At 43.1% G+C, this 17933-nt stretch overlaps 1 protein-coding gene across 1 annotated transcript in view; it reads left to right on the top strand.

Moving 5' to 3' along the window:
- The window catches only part of COL6A5 (collagen type VI alpha 5 chain), a 91249-nt gene that overhangs the window by 64489 nt on the left and 8827 nt on the right, over positions 1-17933 (top strand). Inside the window, exons 32-37 of the mRNA XM_058657093.1 lie at positions 2276-2287; positions 4651-5138; positions 6355-6448; positions 6972-7628; positions 8929-9019; positions 12004-12200. Coding sequence (XP_058513076.1) covers positions 2276-2287; positions 4651-5138; positions 6355-6448; positions 6972-7628; positions 8929-9019; positions 12004-12200 — 1539 coding nt within the window. The remainder of the gene's footprint in view (positions 1-2275; positions 2288-4650; positions 5139-6354; positions 6449-6971; positions 7629-8928; positions 9020-12003; positions 12201-17933) is intronic.

The following is a 17933-nucleotide window of genomic DNA, read 5'->3' as shown; positions in this document are numbered from 1 at the left end:
AAAAAATTGGAAATGAAAGCAAAAAATGAAATGAAATGTTCATTATTTTAACATGTTTGTAACAAGTACTGGAGTATTTAAAAAAATTCTTGGGAAAGCAGTTTCAAGATAAGCTTATTTGGTGTGAAAAAGTTGAAATCCATGCAGTTTTTCCTAACATTTTCTGTGAACTTTCAGAAGATCTCTTGCCCTGGAAGTGTAAGTGTAAGAGCAAAATGTTACAGTGTATCTTGTTAGAACAGTAGAATTTTAGACGATCTGTCTTCCCTAGATTTCCGTTGTGGATTTTCAGGCCATCACAATCAGAAGATTGTAAAAAGGGAAAATCAAAGAGGCTATCCTGAAGGGGAAGGGCTAAAACAGGGACTTCAAGGAAAGAACACAGGACGTGGGTGAATAGCCTAGCGGTGGGGAGAGCTAGCAACCTGGCTAAGGAGGGCAGAGCAAGAAACTGTGAAAATAAATCAATTCGTTGGAAAAGAAACCGAGTTACAACATTTTAGGGGTAGAGTGCTTTTGTGTAGATTCTGAGTGACGTGAACAGAAAGTAACCAGTGATGAGAGAGTGTTCTGAGATATTGATGTCAGAACACTCCAGTGAGGAAGGGCCTCCAAATCGTTGGGTCAGAGGAAGCCTCTGAGCTTGGGACACCAGAGTCAGGTGCAAAAGCCCAAAGCATGGAGAGCAGGTAGTTCAGTGCTTAAGGGGTAGGAAAGTTCTCCAGCATAGAGGGTGGGGTGAGGCGCTGGGACAGGGATCTGGGCTCAGAAGGTCAAAGCCATTGGGGGGAAGATAGAGTCATGGTCCAACTCCCTCAGGGTCTTGCAGCCTTCAACAAGACCAACTGATGGCTTGCGAGGAAGACCAGGGCAGGTGTTAGGGACCTGGGAAGTGAGCAAGAGAAGCCTGGCAGGGTTTGAGGTGTAAAGGGTGGTTTCCAACCTTGAGTGAAGGGAGTTAACCAGGTTGTTAGGGGATCTGGGGAGACAGGAGGCAGGATCTCTAACCAGAAAGGGTTCCGAATGGCCAGCAGTGAACTCCAGTAAGCAGAAGATAGACGTGTTGCTGAGCAGCAGGACTTGAGAGCCAGTTCCAACAGCCTGGTGTCATGGATGCCATCAGCAGGTTCCTGCAGGGTGGACCCCTGGTCTGACACGGATCACTTGTCTGTCCTTCACCAGCTCTGCCACATAGCAACAAGTAGATCCTCCCCCACTTCACCCCTCAAAATAAAATAGATCAAAATAAAATAGATCAAAATAAAATAGAGGTGGAGGAGGGAAGGCAGGGAGGCTTGTGAATAAAACAGGAGAGCCCAAATGCCTCATGTTCTAGAGACACAAGAGGATTTTTAAGAAAATTTATTAACGATGGTGCTGATGATGCAGGAACACCTCACAAGAGGTCAAGTGATTTCCCCCAAAGTCTCCCAGACTCACACCAGCAGACATTATTTCAGAGCCTGTGCTCGCCGCCTCCCAGCGGAGTTTGAGGTCAGCAGGTGCAAGCCCTGGGTCAGGATGGAGATCTGCTTGAAGCCGAGGGCGGGGCCGTGGGAGAGCGGTGGGCCCCTTCCCTGGCTGCAAGACTGAGAGTGACGAAAGTTCCCAGCAGGTCTTGTGGTGTGCTGGCGGGAAGCCTGATGGGAGGGCAGCGGTGTGGCCATGCCCATAAAACCTTTCTGCTTCCCAGTGACTCATTGGCTTCCAAGGAATCCAAGGCCCGTGGGTTCCTAAAGATTTGTCCACACTGGACCCTGGTGGGCTTTGGGGTTAGAGAGTACATCAGGCGCAGAAAGCAGGTAGGTGCTGTTTGGAAATCCCCCCACCCACCACCATGGTTTACAGAAAAGTCGAGGCTGCCCAGCTGTTTGTCAGGGAAGAAAGGAAGAGCTCAGATTGCAGCTTGGCTTGCCTGGTGACTGTGAGCTGGCTACCCAGGGACAGACCAACCTCTTCCAGCTGTCTTGCTCTTCCACCAAAGCCGCGTTTGTTCTGAGAAAAGGGATCAAAGTCTTGGATTCAGCCCAAATTCAGCTCTTGTCCCAGGCTGCCCGGAGCTCCCCAGGGGAAATCAGACCGCTCAGCAAGTTAGGAAGGTTCTGTGGACATCAGCCTCCATGCTTTAACCTTGGCTTGCCATACCTTAGGAGTCAGCCTCATGGGAAATTAGTCGAATGAGTTATTAGGCTTTGTTTGAGTTTTGTTTTTCCTGTGTTTCCCCCATCCAAAAAAAGTGTAACAAACTCTCTCTCTCTCTCCCCCCTTTTCATAGCTTGCTGGGAAGGTGAGTGTTCCTGCTGCAGTGTTTCTTGCCTGAATAAGTACTGTATTCCAACAAGAACATTTTGAAAGAAGCCCTCAGTCCTGCAGCAAACAGGACTCTCTTTTCTATAACTACTTCAGTTTTTCCATTATGACTGTAACTGCTAACGTGATCAACTTAATGTCTTGACTTTTCTTTTTTAGATATTTTAAGCTAACATTATAGCCAAAGGCTTAACAGCCTCATTAAATAGTTCAGCAAATCAAAGCAAAAGGCTGTAGTCCAACAGGAACACAGGCCAGGCTAGAATCAAAAGAGGAAAAGCTGTTCAATGTCACTCGTGGAAAATTAATTTTAAAATTGTCACCAGATCATTAACGGTACAGGAGTTGAAAATTGCTATCCATTTGATTCTTTTGACTTAGTCAGAAAGGGTGAACCCACCCTTCACACTTACTGGTCTTTCTGGACCCTCTCCCAGTTTACAACGCAATTTCTCCACAGAGTAGGCCTTGGGTTGCCAAGGAGTTCAGGGGTTGTGGGCTCTGCTGCTCAGTCTGTGCCTGACCCCGTTGGCTCCGGCTCCGAGATGTGACATGAGTCCTCCTCCCCAGCCAACACCTGTCTTGTCATCACGTGCCCACTGCTTGCCAGCCTTGCCCTGCCGGGAGCCTCACTGCGGCCTGGGCTGCTACCAGTGTTGTCTGGAGCCTCAGATCCCTTGGAGGATGTGGGCAGTGACGTCAGTTGGGTCAACCTCAACTTGAGTCCCGGGACCTCAAGGAGACCTCAAGATCTCGAAGCTGGTACTTAAGTTTGGAGCCCTTGACTTTAATTCTGCAAAAACACTTTGCACATGGCTAGTACTCAGGAAGCCTTCATGGCCTAGGTTACATTTAAATGTATTAGGTGCCCTGCTGGGCCCTGGGGAAATAATTAAATGGAAATATATTCCACCTTCCAGAAGAATTGTGGTGCCAAGTCAGCCTGGAAGGTGCATCCCATCCTGCTTGCCATCTAAATATAGCCCTAAAAAGTGAGGAATAACTTCATGCTTCTCATTCTCTTGCTGGCTATCGACTTTTCTATTTGAAAGATTCTTCTCATTCAAATCTGTTTAGTTAAAGCACATCTCTAACACTTTCCTGTGCCTCTTACTAACAGTGGGAGTTGGGATTGGCTTACTTTGAATTAAAAATGCTTTCAGATTTAGCCAGATGGAAGATAGTGGGACAACCTAAGAAGAAGAAAATAACATATTTATTTATTTATTTTTAAAAAATAACTTTCTTTTCCTGCAGTTAGACTTTAACAAGGACATTGATGGCTTAGGTGATACACAGAAAATATTTGCTAAGAAATACCAAAAACTGGGCCCTCCTGAGGCTATTGGATAAAAATTACAGACAGTTCCACTGCTGCGTTAGCTTACTGCAGACTTTCCCTGGTCTTTGCTGTCCCTGCCTCCTGCCATTTTGGCTTTCACTTAAAATTCAGCTCTCATAAAATCCCTAAGATAACCCCTTTCTGAAAACAGGCTCATTGTCCCAAAAATCTAAGCGAAAATAATAGTGATAGCATTTGAGGCAGCAGTTAAGGCACTGCTTGAAACACTTGCATCCCATACTTGAATGCCTGCCTTGGAGTCCTGGCTGTGCTCCAGCTTTCTGTTAACGTGCAGGTCGGGGGAACTCTGTCACCCCTGTGGGAGACCTGGAGTGAGTTGCCAGCCCCAGGTTCAGTTTGGCCCAATCCCCAAGTGGTAAGCTTTTGGGAAGTAAACCAGCAGATGGGAGATTGATGTGTCTCTTTCAACATAAACAGAATTGCAAAAAAAGAAGGATAATTATATCTCATAGTGGAATGGTCCTTCCCAATACAATGACTTTGCAGGCAGCCCTCCACTGGATATCTATGCAGGTAGATTACTGCATTCAACATGGTGAGTACCCAGTAAGCATCTCTTGCCTGAGTGGATGGAAATCTTCCAACTTTACCATTTATACATCATTTCAAAGGTTTCTGAGGAGAACCTATTTTAGAAATCCTCAATACATTATAATTCTCTTTTATTCATTTTTAAAAATGCATAACCAGTAAAAAAAATTCATGTTCAGTGGCCACCAGTTTCCATTGGAATGGCAGACTCCTTAAGGGCTGCAAAGACAGTGTCCAAGTAATGCTGTACCCTTGCATAGCACCTGCCAGTTTCCATCAAAGGTTCTCCCAACTCCCTATGGGGGAGCATCCCTGTTGTAGGTCTACAAGATGTGCTTGTCTTACTTCCGTATGAACTAGCTGCACTGGGACAAAGGTAAGGGTTTGGGGAAGGTTTTGACCCAGAAACATAATAACTTCACTCTTTCTACATTTTTGTTCTGTAGGAAAGTGTCCAGTGTATCCAACAGAACTGGTGTTTGCTTTAGACCAGTCCTCTGGGATCACAGAACGGAGATTTAATGAGACAAGGGACATGATTGCTTCCATTATCAGTGACCTGAACATCAGGGAAAGTCACTGTCCAGTAGGGGCCAAAGTCACCGTGTTGTCCTATGACTCCAACGTCAGCTACCTCATCCGTGGGTCTGATTACCACAGCAAGCGGCAGCTTCTCCAGCTTCTTTCCCAGATAAGATACCAGGTCCCCACAGAAGCCCGTGACATTGGTCATGCCATGAGGTATGTGGCTCGCCATGTCTTCAAGAGAACAAGAGCGGGGGCCAACGTGAGGAGAGTGGCCGTGTTTTTCAGCAATGGTGCCGCAACCAGTAGGTCGTCCATCATCACAGCCACCATGGAGTTCAATGCCCTGGACATTAGCCCTGCCGTCTTTGCCTTCAATGAAAGAGGTTTTCTTGATGAAGCCTTCGGGGTAAGACTTTCCCTGGGTGACTTCTTAAGATGGTGGTGTTGAGGTGGGGGTGGGCATCTGGGAGGCAGGTGACCTCTTTTTCACCGCTGTTTTCTCTCGGAGTCCATGTGACCCCGTCCCTGACTGTAGCAACAGTCATGATGATGACTCAGCAGGTGCTGTGTGCACGGCTCAGTCCCAGGAAGTTTCCCTAATCCCCATCTTCACAACCCTGGAATGAAAGTAAACTTGTTGTTTCTGTGTTAAACTGGATGAACGGAGGCCCAGAGGCTTCTGTGACTTAGTCAATTTGTGCAGCTACTCAGTGGCTGAACAAACTTTGAAACTTGGATTTGCCTAATATAAAGAGCAGCCCCTTGCTGGCCTGGGGTCTCAGACTTGGCATTTGCTTGCCATAGCTCATTGATGATGTGGCAGATGAAGTTGGAGAGTCCTTAACAGCTCAAGTTTGCGAAGCAATCAATGCCTGTGAATGTTTTTCTCAAAAGAGATTCTGCCCCTTTGTGTCTGCAGCTTCCATGGATTGATATTCTCTTCTCCTCCCCCTGGGAATTTTTTGTTTAATTTTAACTAGTCTGTAACACAGGCCATGTGATCTGTAAAATACAATTCTAAAACTGTAGAGAAGTTCCTTTCTCCCCTTCCTATATCCCTCCCTCTTGTCCTCTCCCTCTCTCCACCTCCCTTCCTTCTCCCTTTCTATGTCTGCTTTAGTTTTCAAAATAATGTATTTTAAATTTATATTATGTTAAAAATTTATTTTAAAGATACAATGGCAGCTGGAGTATGAGACAGGGAGGAAAGGATAGAGTTCTATCTGCTGCCTCATGCCCCGTGTGCAATAGCCGAAGCAGGGCAAGGCAGAAGACAGGAGGCTGGAACTCCGTGTGGGTCTTCTCTGTGAGTGGCAGTAGTTCAAGTACCTAGACCATCTTTGGCTGCCTGCCAGGCACATTAGCAAGAAGCTGGATCAGAAACGGAATAGTTGGGGCCTGAACAGAGACTGAAATGGAATACTGATCTCACAAGTTGCAGCTTCACAGTTTTGCCACAATACCAGCCCCGGACTGTGTCTAGGATAAGGGGATTGTATGTGTATGTGTAGACATGTTAAAAGATGAGTGTTTTCCAGATTAATCCTTAAAAGTGGGTTGTGATGGCTTCTTTATAGCTAAAGGAAGTGAGCAAACAAGCCCTGACTTCTTTTTCGTTGCAGTTTGATGACACTGGAACGTTCCAGTTGATTCCAGTTCCTCCAAATGGTGAATACGAACCATTGGAAAGACTTCAGCGCTGCACGCTTTGCTATGGTAAAACAAATGAGGAGAACTTATTGTGCTGAAAAGCTGAAATGCCTTCTGAATGAATTATGGAACCTAACTTTGTCAGATACCTCTATTTTTGATTGTAGTTTCTATTTTCAGCTTTTCCAATTATCCAACACCATATGTCAGTTTCCGTCCCCACAGTGTTTGGAGTTTCCATAATATGTGCAAATTGGTTTGGAAAATTGTCTCAGCTGATGGAGACGATTTGGTAGCTTGTTTCAAAAGCCTGAGAAGTGTTAAAAATAATTTTTTCTAGAGGAGTTTGAAAATGGCTTGTCCATACCACCCACATTTGCTTTCAACAAAGATCTTCCTGGATTGTCTGCTGATGGCCACAACAACATCAGGACATTGGGAACTCCTCAGTCATTTAATGATGGGAGACTGAGGAGGGTTGATGAGACTGAATTCTTGGTAATTCGTCAGTGAGTTGTTTGATGAATATCTCAAACCATAGCACATTGTGTACCAACATTGAACCAATAATGCATCTCTGTGTTTCTAGATAAATGTTTCGCAAATGCCTGTGCCAGAGAAATTCTCTTGCCTGAAGATTCATACATGGATGTAGCCTTCCTCATTGACAATTCTCGGAATCTAGCAGGTGACGAGTTCAAGGCTTTGAAAGGTGTGGTGAGCCTCATGATCGACAACTTCAACATTGCTTCCGATCCTTTAGTCTCAGACTCTGGTGATCGGGTCGCCTTGCTGAGCTATTCCACTTGGAGCAGGTCCAGGAGAAATAAGACTACAGTAAAAACAGAGTTTGACTTTACAACGTACAGCAACCAAGCACTAATGAAGGACTACATCCAGACTTCCCTCCAACAGCTAAGTGGAGACGCCACCATTGGTCATGCCCTGATGTGGACCATGGAAAACCTCTTTTCTGAGACACATTCAAGAAAGCACAAGGTGATATTTGTGGTCTCAGCTGGAGAAAATCATGAGAAACTGGAGTTTGTAAGAAAGGTGGCACTGAGGGCCAAGTGCCAAGGCTACGTCATATTTGTGATTTCTCTGGGCTCTACACCCACAAATGACCTGGAGGAGTTAGCCAGCCACCCAGCAGATCACCACCTGATACAGCTTGGCAGAATCCATAAGCCAGATCTGAACTACATTGTGAAGTTCTTAAAGCCGTTTGTACATGCAGTCCGACGTAAGTTGTTAGCTGTCTTTATTTTTTTTATAAACTGGTATTTTTGATGGTATTGGTAACTTTAACAAATCTCGGTGCATGTTTATTGAGTACAGTGTGATATTTCAGTAAAATGCATCCGTATCCTCCTACGCATCTCTCCTATGCATGCATGAAAAGGAGGTGTTAGGAAATAGGCGGCAGTTGAAACCACCCCTAAAACCTCTTCTCATGCAGAATTTGACATTCACGAGCTGCTTCTTGATTCAGAGTGTTGGTATCCATCTGTTCTATGCAACCAGATTGATGATAATGCAGCATTTGATTGATTGATTGATTGATCGATTGATGATTGATAATGCAGCATTTTAAAAAACCCGTAGGATTACTCCAGGCTGGTCCTGTTGGGCTCTTGGGGAACCACGGTTGTGTAGAGGAAGCTTCCTTTGCACTGAGCATGTTGTCGGACACATTCCACTGCCTTTCTGTAACCACTTCACTGGCAGGAGTTAAAAGACTGCCTCTCAGACTTTGTCGCAAACTGCTGCCTCCAAGGTCGTAAGTTTTGGTGCTTGTACTCTCACTGCTCCATGCATGCCAGCAGTGACAACTGCAGGAAAAGTTCTGCTCGGCCAAGGGCGAGTCTCAGGGCTGATCGCTCAGAAGAATGCGTTTTCATTTTAGAGAAACAGAAAGTGGGGGCAAGAATGCTTAATTTATAGAACTGTGGTTATGACAAAACCTCAGATGTTTTCTGAGATTTGTTCATGACCAAAGGCCTCATTTATCAAAAGATTACTTTCTTAAATGAAGGAAAGAATGATGTACCTCTCAGTATTTCAAAGGTTCATATACCACCACCAGACAGAAATTAATTTAGACCAGTAAGCAAAAATATTTTCTGTGATGCTTTTTTGTATGAAACCAGTGTGGATTGACGCAGAAGCATAGGAAATAAAATATGTAACAAAACATTATCTTTTCTGTTGTCCAGTAGCCTAAATCTCAGTAAAAATCTTCAGTGAGTCAGAATAGAATATCTGTTAGATTGTTTTAGCCTGAGCACCCAGAAATCCCATGTCCCTGCATCGCAATTGGCCTGGAGGAACAGTTGAGAAGGGCTGTTTCCATGACCTTGGTAATTCTTTGGCTGTTAAAGCTCTCTGAAATCAAGTTTTGCATAGTGTTTCTAGTTACTGGTTTTACCAGCCAAATACTGCTGAGATGTAGTGTCATATTTGTTCCAAGAGTGGCTTGCTCTTTGCTCAGCAAATCCCATTTCTAGTGTTAAGGTCTGGCTGTAACTTTGTCCTGTCAACAGGAGGGTTCAACTCGTACCCACCCCCGATGCTTGAGGATGCCTGCAGACTCATTAATTCAAAAAGAGAAGATGGTCCAAACCGTGATGTCCAGTAAGTCGGAAGCTGTGTCGGTTACACGTGACTTGATTGAATGATGGGAGTACCTTGACCTGTCCAGTGTCCTAGGCTGAGATGCTACTGAGGGTCCCTTGTGGCTTTTTGTGTATTCTATCCTCTGTCAAGCAGGTATTCTGATTTGATGATTTTTAAAAAATTAAATCTTTGTTTATTTGGCTGGGGCTGGTATTATTCCATAGTTGGTTGGACTGCTGCCCATAATGATGCCAGCATCCCATATGAGTGCCAGTTCTTCTCCCAGCTACTCCGCTTCCAGTCCAACTCCCTGATAATGCTCCTGGAAAAAGCAGCGGAAGATATACAAAGTGTTTGGGCAACCTAGAGGAAGCTTCCAACTCCTGCTTCCAGCCTGGCCCAACCCTGGCCATTGTGGCCATGGATGGAAGATCTCTCTCTCTTTCTCTCTTGCTCTGTCTCTCTGACTTTCAAATAAAATAAATAAATCTCCTTTTTAATAATAGAAAAGCAGATACACACACAAAGAGACAGTTTTTTACACCTACTTACTCACTCCCAAATAGCCGCAGCACCCAGGACGGGTCAGGTTGAAGCCAGGAGCCCAGAGCTCTATCCAAGTCTACCACATGGGTGGTAGGGGCCAAAGCACTCTGGCCACTTCTGCTACTTATCCAGGCCAGCAGTGAGCTGGTCCGGAAGCAGAGTAGCCAGGACTTGAATTGACACTCTGATATAAGATACAGGTCTTATTGGAGGTGGCTTAACTTGCTGTTCTACAACTCTGGCTCCAATCTGATGATTTTGTGACAGTATGGGATTTATGGCAGTTTTGCTTTAGGTTCCTGCCATCCTCAGAAATTCCCATATGGAAATTTGGAGTAGTATCTACAGTTCGTCTCCAACTCATCTCAATCTCACTTTCCATTTTTCCGTGCTTCCACCCCCAGAGGCTGTGAAATCTGGCCACTGTGGACTCTGACCTGCCTGCAAGAGCCATTCTGTGTCAGCCTCCTGGGTCTCTGGTCACGCTCTTTGGGGCCCTGTTCCTTCCCATGAAACCTACCTGTTATTTGTGATCTAGATGCAAGCTGACTCCTCCATAAAACACGTTTCTCTCCCAGTCAAAATCCATTGTCCTCTTTCAGTAAACCTTTGCTAAAAGTTCATATATTTTTTAAGATTTATTCTTTTAATTTGAAAGGCAGATTTTAGAGAGAGAAGGAGAAGCAGAGAGAGAGGTTCCATCCGCTGGTTCAGTCCCCAAATGGCTATAATGACCAGATCAGAAGGCAGGAGCCTCCCAGACTCTCCCACACGGGTGCATCCTCCACTGCTTTCTCAGGCCACAAACAGCAAGCTGGGTGGGAAAAGGAGCAGCCAGGACATGAACTGATGCCCATATGGGATCCTAGAGCTTGCAGGTGGAGAATTAGTCTGTTGAGCCACTGCTCTGAGCCCTGGAAGTTTCTTCTGACATCTTGCCTCCCTGAAGCCTGGGATACTTAGGACTTTTAGTGTCTCAGCCCCTAGACACAGCATGGGATCGATATAAACAGTATCACCAGATATGTAAACAGTTTCCTTACATAGCATTCTAAATGAAAGTATAATTAGCCTGAATGAATCTTGACCCTCAAACAGTGATAAGCATGGCCATCCTGCTAGCTGTCCACTCCCTGATGTATTTACTGAGTCTGGATGCCTGGCTGCAGCCCCGGGTGCTACCTGAGGGCACATCATTACCGTCTCTTCTCAGAGTGCAGTGAAACATCAGAGGTGCTCAGAACAGACAGGCCCTCAGAGGCTCACCCAGAAGCACAATGGCAAGGTGGAGGGTTCCCAGCGTTCACACGTGGGTGCTTTGCTCCGGGGTCAGAGTCCGTTCTCTTGGTGACTCAGCAGGAAGGTGTCCCTCAGCCGACACCTTCTACAGGACAACATGACCTTGCGTCGTGTTTGTGACATCGTGTGAAGCAGTGTCACCTTACCTCAAACAAACTGTGAACTCATTGAAGCAAAATAGTTCTTCTAGGACTGCAAACCAGATAGTGTAATGATAATTATTTAGGCATGAACAAATATAAACTAGCTGTACATTGCATACATTTAGAGTTTTCATTCAATTTAATGAAATGGGTGATTCTGTTTAGCTGAACAACAGAATTCCTGAAAACCAAAAATGTATGCCAAGGGTGGCACACACATGACAGTCCACGTGCAGCTGGCCTGCCTGTTCCTGAGGGCACCCCTCCTGACAGTGGCTTCACCTGCATGGCTGTGGCCTCAGCACCCACGCTGCACCGTGATCCCTTGTGGCCTGCACTTGGTGTGATGTGTTACTCATGGATTTTGTCTTTGTTTTTCTTTCCTTGTTGACTCCTGGCAGTTAAAGGTAGTGTTATTGGGCACATAAGCACACAAGCATCAGAGACAAACACAGACATTAACAGTACATTAAATTACATAACCAAGAATAAACATACCGGATGTGTTTTCTTTCATCTAGATAAAAACAAAAAATTCTCTACCACATAGAACCATTAAACTGATAAGAATATAAATGTAAAGGTACTGATACTAATATAATATTTTATATTGTTTTTGTTTAGTAAATGAAAGGCTGTTTCTCTACCTTTTTTATGGTGAATGGCATCAATCTCAGATTGTTTATGGTTTTTCCAAATAATCTATAATTGGTTTCTTGTCACTTACATAAACCCTGCACAAAATGGACTTGGCTTATTCCAAAACAGTATTTCTTAGGTTACCAAGCAAATTTGTGACAAGGAGCCATAAATGGACATTCTTATTCATCAGATATTTAAAACATAAATATAACTTATCTTGATGAGTTATTTGACTGAAATGAAGTTAGATTTTTTTTTTTTACCACCCAAATATTTTTTTTCTTTTAAGAAAAGTTAAATAGCTACTTGGTTTGCACTTAGCGTGATCTGAAGTCATCTAGGTTCATCTGAAATTTCCCTTTATTTTTCTAGATTTATTAATGAGCTCCTTGAGATTTCTTCAGATGAGAACACCTTCTTCAGCCAGGAATTAAGTGCTGCGAAAGACTCCTCGTTTCTCTTGGAAGACGATGGACACGGCCATTTGGTTTACATTCCAAGCCAAATGGTAGAGCCAAAGATAGTAGCGATTAACTATGACAGCGATCAAGAACCTACAGACACTGCTGGTAAGGAAATAGAAAGTCATGACGGAAATTTTACATAGCCTGGGTCCTCATACGATAACAGTGGTAGAGAATTGCACAAGCTACGGGTAACATGCAAAGCACTTTTGATTGGGGGTGGGGGTAGTACAAGCTGGTAGCTACAATTTCTGCTTCGGGTGGAACTGAAATAAAATAGATGATGGATGTCACCACTAGGGAGATTGCCTGCAGCAGCTCTCTAACATGCCCTGATGTTCTCACCACACTGAAGAGACCTCTAGAACCTAGCAGGATGTGGACAGGGCAGTAGAGGGGACATCAGAATAAAGGAGGCATAAAAATGGTTTAACAGGTGGCTTGGCTACTGCTTAGAATTGGTGATTACATGAGAAGACAGGCGAACGTATGAATTTAAAATGCTTTTGCATGAAGTGAACATATTTTAATTCCATTTCCCTCGAACATTTCCAAGTTTCCTCCTCTGCGTCTGATTTCTGATGTGCCCACAGATGGCACCAGAGCATAGCGCCCACTGCTCTCTGGGGGTGCATTTGAGTGACAAGGTGGTAACTCTAACTAGGATCTAACAGTGGCAGCTAATCAGAGACCTCAGCATTGTGTCAGTGTTTTTGTTCTGAAAGTGTGAAATTCCAAACGCATTGTTCAGCCACTCCATTCAGGCATCCAGAGCCTTTCAAAATACTCATTTGGCCAAAAGGCGAGCATTTTAAGAATTTTGTCAAAAGTGTCATGTGTATAGCTAGAATATGTAGTGTAAAAGCTGGGGTGGGATGGAAATGACAATCTTGTACTGTTATTCATTCTTAGTGGCTGCCTTCAGTACATTTCCTTTTGTGCATTCAATACTCATATTCTTTTATTCCTGGAATATAAATGTTTGGACTTTAAAACAACCAAGCATACTCTTGTGAAAGCTGAAATGAAGAAGTCAAACATTAGTTGAAAAATCTAACATCTTAGCTTTAAAAAGAAGTGATACAGTGCAAATTGGATATGTGTGGTATTAATAAAGCATTCAAGTGTGTATGCTTTTTAATTGAAATATATTTAACTACTCATATAAACATAGCTTAAAGAAAAACATTAAGTATCCTTTTTAATGGATGTTGTTCATTTTTTGTGTTCATTTTAATGATGTAGGAATTAGAACAGCCTTCAAATTACAGGAATTTATTTTGAGTTGGTTTAAAATGAGAAGAAGAAAATGTCATTTGTCATAGTTTATTAAAGGAAAGCATTAAGGAGTCTGGTCATTGACCATGATGGACCCTGTCAGGAAAGACAGATGTGTCATCCAGAGGTGTGAGAGGAAGGCAAAGAGGAAAAGGGGAAGGGAGATGAGAATAGGGGAGCGGGCAGGCAGGCAGGCAGGTCCCCTGCACCCTTATCCATGACCAGTGCTCAGAGTAGAGAGACTTTCCAGGTACCTGGGCTCTTCTGAGGGCCAAGGGCCAAGGAACTTGAGGTCAGCTGAAGGTCCAGTTTAGCTGGGGAATCTTTATTTTCAGCTCTAGCAGGGAAAAGAATACGAATCCTGCCACACCCAATTTCCCCTTACTGAGGAGTTCCCCTGGAGGATTTTTGTCAGGTTGTCCTGGAAACAGCATCTCTGATTTAGGATAACATGCGTTTGTTATTTATAAGACAAATCCGAGTTTCAGATCCTAAGTGTTTTCATGGGACTTCATCCATTCTCTCTCTCTCTCTCTCTCTCTCTCTCTCTCTCTCTCTCTCTCTCTCTCTCACACACACACACACACACACACACAATCCACTTGCCCAAACCTGCTGTGCACTTCTATAGAATGAGTTGTTTCTGCAAAGTTTGCTGCAGTGCAGATATTCCGTTCAGCCACTGAGCCATGAGCTCTGATTAGTACCAGATGTCTCGTACACGTACAAGCTCGACAGCTTTCTTGTGCCCCTCTGCCTGCTCAGTTCACTTCGCATCCATCATGTGAGCCTTAACAGGGAATGGCTGATCTTCCTCCTCTGGAACTAAGAGGGAATTTGGGGGAAAGTCTGGAATCTTAGCTGTAAAAGCCATGGGTAGTTCCCACAGGACTCATGGCTGGGTGGCAAGTTGTGCAGCACCCTTTTCCCCAAGACTCCAGCTTCCTGCATCTTCCTACCTTTGCCTTACCCTCTGTGTCATCACAACCTAGCTGATTTGCAGAGTTCCCCTTTGACCCCCTCTGCTTCCCTGGCCTTTTGATTCCTAAGTACTACCCAAACAAAACCTGCATCAGAAACTCCCAGGAAATGCGTTACCCTCATGCATTCCTACATCTTGCTCAGAACTTTCACCTCACGTTGAGGGGTAGGAGTCAGTGCAGAAAGCAACACACTGGAACCGCTGTCGATGATGTCTGTACGCCCAAGTTGTTTCATCTTAGAAGAAAACATTGTCTAATGACTTCAGTCAGAAGGAGTAGCAACTGAATGAGGACTGTGTTCTTGAGCCCAGGTCCCAAGGCCTTGAAGGAGCCAGTTAACTTGTTCTGCAACGCTCCTGCCCCACCTTCAGCTCTGAGGACCCATTCTTCTCCCTCTACTGGTCACCACGTGTGATTCCTTGGTCCAGTCTGTTTACTCTCTCCAAGCCTTAGTTTTCTCAACTGTAAAATGGGAATGATGAGAATGCCACCTTTCCCATGCTGTACGGAAGGTTAAGTAAGAAAAAATGTGTAGAACTGAGAGGCCCATAAGACCTAGAGCAAGCAAAATCCTCAGTAATATACTCAGAAAGCAGAAAAGCAAAAAGTGTTGACAACTTCATGAGAAATCATTTTTTTTATTTGAAAAAATATCAAGTACAATTCATCTGGACAGACACTCACACCAAAAAATTTAGTCCCAGTTGCACATGTGGCTTGCCCTGCAGAGAACATATGGCTAGTTTTGGCCCCCCGACAAATTCAAACTCAGGGCACTGGATAACGCCTGCAGCTCTTGAGGTGCCAGGACTCTCCATGACACAAAGTACAGCTGCCTTATAGCACAGTTAGTCCCCAGCCAAATGACTCAAAACTCTTCAACTCTCCCTTCTCCCTGAATTTCCTTTCCACTCCCCACTTCTCCCGAAAGTTTCTCAGGGGAACACACTTGACATTGTGGCTTCACTGGTTGGCCAAAATTGGACTAATCCCTTGGGGTGCTTCCCTGGAAACCTGACCAGATCCCTGTTTCCATCCAAACTTCGTACATGAGAAATGGAGCCAGTTTTCAGTTCTCGGCCATTCTGAGGAAATTCTTCCACAGAAGTGAAGATGGGAATTTGACTTGGCTGACATTTTCAGAAAATACACAGCATTGCTGTGAGCCATGCATGTACTTGATCCACACTTCTGCCCGGTTTTCTTGAAGGAAAATATTTTTGAAGGCCTTGACACCCTGGGTAAGATGAATTTAGACTCGAAGTAGAAAAAGCACACTTTTTGTTTGACTAACTTCTTGAGTTTTCATGACACAATCCGGCACATGTAGCTGCTTGAATTCTCATGCTAATCCTGTAAGAATGAAGGAAAATTGTTTTTAGAGATAAAATACACTTCTTTTGAAAATAGTTCTGAATCGTTTACAAAAGAATTGAGATTTTTGGTCATTTATAAAGAAAACTGGAAAAGTGTGCATGGAAAGTATTCTACGAACATGATCAATCATTTAACTGCCTCCCAGAAAACAACACATGGATATAAGAATATGAAAGTATTCCACACACAACAAGGGACACTTCACAATGTCTGACATAAAAAGAAAAAAAGGCATGATTCACAACGAAAAGCAGAATCCCTCAAAACTAAACCAGAATTGACACAAGGGTGAGAATTTAGCAAAGATATTAAGACAATTATTATAAATATATCCCATATGTTTAAAAGTGCAGTGGAGACAAAGAGGGTATAAAAAGAATAGTAAAATAGAATTTGTAGAGGTGAAAGCCAGTAGGTCTAGTGTGAGCAAAGCACTGGGCAACATCCGTGGCCGGCGAGATTTGGCGAAGCATTAGACTCAGTGAACTTGAAAATGCAGCCATGGAGATGATCCAAATGAAACAGAAAAAAATTTAAATGGAAGGAATATCAGTGGGTCTCAGTTTCCTCTTACAGAAATTAATAGTAAAGTAGAAAGCCAGAGGAAATGCAATAGGCTTGAACAACACTGCCAGTTATACCTCATTGACATTTATAGATCACTACCCAATAATAAAAGACACATTCTTTCCCAGTACACAGTAACTACATGATCAAGGTGGACCATCTTGGGACCATAAGATAACATTCAAAGTTTTAAAGAATTCTGGTCATATCAGATATGTTCTCTGCCCAAAACAGGATTGAATTAAAAATCGATAGCACAAAGATCTTTGAAAACTCTCCAATTATTTGGAAATTAAATAAAAGCAGTTCTAAATAGGCATGATCAAAGAAGAAATCAAAAGGGAAATTAGAAAGTATCTTGCAGTGAGTAAAAATGAATTAGATAGGGCTCGGCAGCGTGGCCTAGTGGCTAAGGTCCTCGCCTTGATCCCATATGGCTGCTGGTTCTAATCCCGGCAGCTCCACTTCCTCTCTATCTCTCCTCCTCTCAGTATATCTGACTTTGTAATAAAAATAAAAAAAAAATAAATCTTTAAAAAAAAATGAATTAGATATACAGGAATTTCTGACATTTAACAGAAGCAGCACTTAGGAGGAAATTAATAACATTGAATGCCTAAGTTGATACAGAAGAAATATTTTAAGTCACTGAACTCAGCTTCTACCTTAAGAAATCAGAAAAACAAGTGAAACCCAAGATACTCAGAAAAAAGTAATAACATAAAAGTTAATGCAATATAAAAGCCTAAAACGAGAGAAAAATCAATAAGTCCCCAAATTGTTTCTCTTAAAAGACCAAAATTGATAGGCCTGTAATGAAGCCTACCAAGAAAAGACACAAATAAGCAGTGTGAGGAGTGAGAGGAGTTGCATCACAATCAGGGAATATTGTGAACACTTTTTAAAAAATATTAAGAACACTCAGGTGAAATATACAATTTTTTGCAGTGCATAATTGCCAAAGCTCACTAAAGAAATAGCCTAAATCGCCTATACCTATTGAAGAGGTTTAATTTGAAATTCAAACCTTCCCATAAAAAAAATTACAGGCACAGATGATTTGGCTGGTCAGTATCTTAAAATATGAAAGGAAGGGATAATGCCAATTCTACACAAACTCTTCTAAAAAATTGAAGACGGAATATTTCATGCTTGTGGTTAGATTGTCCTGATACCAACACCAGGCAAAGACATCACATGAAAGTAAAATTGCATGCCAACATTCCTGTGAATACAAAATTTCTAAACAAAACTTTAGCAAATAAAATTCATTGACAGATTTAAAAAAATAATGTGGATTTTTACTCTGGGGATTCAATGTTCATTTCATGTTCAGAAATCAGACAATAGAGCATTTGCCTTGTTAATAACATCACCCATGCTGTGGGTTGGTGTTGTGTGTGTGGCAGGGGGGAAGGGTTTGTTTTGCAATGATATTAAGATTTTATGGTACTAATACAGATTAATCAATGCATTTGTGATAAATACAATAATAAATATAAAGCACCTGATTGGATAGAAATAGGGATCAGTAATTTCTTGCCAGCGAGAAGTCTGCTGGGTGCTGGTTTATGTTCACAAACACACTTCCTCCTTCAAGGGGAGAAGAACATGGTCGTGTACTTACTGTCTT

This window comes from Ochotona princeps, chromosome 30, assembly GCF_030435755.1.
Source record: "Ochotona princeps isolate mOchPri1 chromosome 30, mOchPri1.hap1, whole genome shotgun sequence".
NCBI classification, from domain to species: Eukaryota; Metazoa; Chordata; class Mammalia; order Lagomorpha; family Ochotonidae; genus Ochotona; species Ochotona princeps.
Note: the sequence above shows the minus strand (reverse complement) of the source record. Positions and strands in the feature narration are given on the sequence as shown.